This window comes from Octopus bimaculoides, chromosome 27 (genome assembly GCF_001194135.2).
Source record: "Octopus bimaculoides isolate UCB-OBI-ISO-001 chromosome 27, ASM119413v2, whole genome shotgun sequence".
NCBI classification, from domain to species: domain Eukaryota; kingdom Metazoa; phylum Mollusca; class Cephalopoda; order Octopoda; family Octopodidae; genus Octopus; species Octopus bimaculoides.
Window position 1 is genome coordinate 18,890,282 of NC_069007.1, and position 3,491 is coordinate 18,893,772.

The 3,491-nt window shown below is 37.6% G+C and overlaps 1 protein-coding gene across 1 annotated transcript in view; it reads right to left on the reverse strand.

Moving 5' to 3' along the window:
- LOC106877374 (uncharacterized) overlaps positions 1-3,491 on the reverse strand; it is a 101,948-nt gene that overhangs the window by 86,493 nt on the left and 11,964 nt on the right. The window contains exons 5-8 of the mRNA XM_052977151.1: positions 3,175-3,262; positions 2,998-3,085; positions 2,133-2,240; positions 565-710 (exon numbers count right to left, since the gene is read on the reverse strand). Of these exons, the coding sequence (XP_052833111.1) occupies positions 565-710; positions 2,133-2,240; positions 2,998-3,085; positions 3,175-3,262 (430 nt within the window). The remainder of the gene's footprint in view (positions 1-564; positions 711-2,132; positions 2,241-2,997; positions 3,086-3,174; positions 3,263-3,491) is intronic.

Sequence of the window (3,491 nt, forward strand, 5' to 3'; positions counted from 1 at the left end):
TGTGAGAGAGAGAGAGAGAGAGAGAGAGAGAGAGAGAGAGAGTAGGGCTATGCGTGCACACACTCACACAAACATATATACACATATATATATTTTATGTTCAGTTAATTTAATTACATACAGTTCTATATTTAAGAGATGAGGAATTCTGTACATTATTTACATTATTTACATTTGTCGGATATTTGTCCTCATCTTGTTTGTTGTTAACACAACGTTTCGGCTGATATACCCTCCAGCCTTCATCAGGTGTGTTGGGGAAATTTCGAACCTGGGTTCTCATTCCTAAGGTACCTTAGATAGATAGATAGATAGATAGATAGATAGATAGGTAGATAGATAGATAAAGAGAGCTAGAGAGAGAGAGAGAGAGAGAGGGGGGGGAGAGAGAGAGAAATAGAGAGGAGAAAGGGAAAGAGAGAGGGTGAGATGGTGTAAGAGAAGGAGAGAGTGTGGAGGAAGAAAGAAGAATATTTGGCGTGAAATGATTAAAGCAGATGACATCCTGATTTTACCAAAATCAGGAGCAGACGACACGAAAGGAATAACTATGGAACTACTTACACTGAGAACTGAATGCAAACGAAAAACTGTTCTTGGATCTTCGTTGTCGTCTGTTAATGAAATTTCTCTGGCTGCATCGATGCACAAATATTTACGTGTGGTCATGTGTCGTAACCGTACTTGTTGTTCCCATCTAATGACATCACCTGAAAGGTTTAGAACAGCAAATGAGAAAAAAAAGATTAGGAATAGTTATCGCCTAAAGGGAGAAGATGTCTCTGATTTCTTCTTTAGTTGTTTGATCCGGGGATAGCTTTGACTGAAGACTTACAAAACGAGGTCGAAGCACCGCAGTATCTGAAAGAGCCCTTACGCCAACGTATGGAATTTTATGAAGATGCGTTATTGAAAGGAAGGTGATGTTTTCCAAAGATAAAATAAACATCGATTGGCATGTTCACGTTCGAATATGCCAGAATGTATTAAGAATGAATAAATATGTTATTTTTGGGATTCTCCCTGTTTTGCGTGCACTTAACGATTTATTACCGGTTTGGCAGGCATCAGCCCACATCAGTCCACATCAGCCCACATCAGTCCACATCAGCCAATGATTTGTTTGCTAATTTGTCAAACATAAGCTGGCACTCGTTGGTCGAGGGTAGCATTGACTAAAGTGACACACAATAAAGCCAAAACACCTGGTTTCTCAGAATCTCCTTACACCTGTGAATCACGTGTGTTATGAATACATATCGTCTAAAGGCGATGTTTCCCAAAGGCGAAATAAAACAGCGATTAACATATTCATGTCCCAGTCAGCCAGATTATATTAAGGACGATCAAATACGTTATTGGTTTGACTCTTGCTGTTATGAGTGTTCCTAATGATTTATTATGGATTTGGCAGACATCAGCGTGCATCAACCATCGATTGCTGATTTCTATAAACAAGAGCTATCACTCCCGGTTAGTTCATGGACCAAGGAGTATCTTCAACTGAAAAGACACACAACAGGATCGAAACATTCTGAGTACCATTACACAAGAGAAGGTTAAGGGTTAGGGTTAGGGTTAGGGTTAGAGTTAGGGTTAGGGTTAGGGTTAAGCAACTACTCAGGTTCCCTCCATGGATTTGATACAGAAAAATGAAAATTGGTGAAGTTCGGAAATTACAGGCATGCGCAAAATGAATTGCAGGTGGCAGCGTTGCTGTAAGTGATTGCCAGTGTGAGTGTGTGTGTGTGTGTGTGTGTGTTCGAGGAGTATTAGTCTGTGAACATCAGCATGCATCAAGGATGGGTTGGTAGAATGGAGTTCGACAGGAATTAAAAGAAATATAAATGGTTCTTAATGTCATAGGGAACGAAGTTACCAGGTGGAGAGTAAGTCGTTATTCCAGAAGTAGTCTAATGGGGCGGGGGAGATGGTAATAGAGTAATCCGATTTCAGAAAGGTGGTGTCAGGAGTGGCCCCTTGAATAGAAGTATCTCATTAAAGACGGGTGGTTACAGCTATAACAACAGCAAGAATAATAAAAGAAAAAATCAATTAACAAGAGGAAAGCAACATTAACAACAATATATAGGGAAATATTACAAATGGAGAGATTGAACTGAAGTCCTTACCATTGAGTATGCCACTTTCAGCTTCAATTTGCCAGTAGGTGTTCCCTGATGTGGAGGGTGATAAAGTTCGGGGTCGATGTTGATCCATCACTCGGATGCGGAAATGAACTAGAAAAGAAAGCGATTATTAATGTATGTATGTATGTATGTATGTATGTATGTACTGGGGTTGAATCATGCGACTAAAAATTCTTCAAGGTGATGCCTCAGCATGATCGCAGTCTAATGACTGAAACAAGTAAAAGATAAAAGATAAAAGGTACATATATATATATATTATGATTTCATTTTTGCATTGCGGTATTAATAACTAGTTCGTAGACCTTATTGTATTTTCATTTTAGAGTTGACCACAAGGTGATTACAGAACGTAATAATGATAATTAATGAATAACAGAAAAAAAACAGGAGTTACGCTATCAGTTTCAGTAGTTTACTGCTATAAGGTGATGCACAAGGACTCAGCTCTGGGTGCAAGCTTCTTATAGTAGAAACGGCTGTAAGCTAATGGAAGTGATTAGTTGGGAGTTGCAGCAGTCCTTCAGTTTTTCTAAAAGAACTCGGAATTTTGGACTTCCAGCCAGGCCTTTCGCGTTACCCTTAAAGCTAGGAACTTTCCAGCACCCCCTCGTATACATCTATCTCTCTATGCATATGTGGTTGCTGTCATTTGGATGTTTGTAGGGTTAAAACTTTTCTGAAGATTATGGTGATATTGATAGATTTCATTTCTTATATCGCAACTGTTTTAGATTATCAAAGATAACCAAGTAAAATATTAAACTAAAATAAAATAAAACAGAAAGGAAGAAAATGGTTAAAAATAACATGTAAAAGAGAACATAAGCCTAAATTCTTTACTTACCATCTTCGGTAATTTCTTCGTCAAACAACCCCTCTGCCACTAAATACGCTTCAAGTTCTTTGTGAAATAATCGGATTACGGAACCACCCTACAACAATAATAATATTAATATAAATAACAAAAAATGATGATATTAATATTGATAATAATAATAAAGATAATATAAATCATACATACCCTCACAAAATGTGTGAGTTCTGGATTTTCTTTTGCAAATCGGACCAGTGTGAACCCGGATCGTTCAACACCGAGATTTATTTCAGATCTGGAGAATAGAAGAATGCAGAAATTATATATCTATATAAGTGTAACTGTCCGAAATGGTCGTGACTTCTGGTACCTGACTGACGAAAGAAAGCCAAGAATGACACCGTCTTTTTTTGCCTGTACTTCTCCCTTGTCACTTTTGTCATTCCAGCCAATTGATGTACTTCTTAGAAAGAGCCAAATAATAAGATAATAAAATAAAATGAAATATATAAAAAAAAATGCTT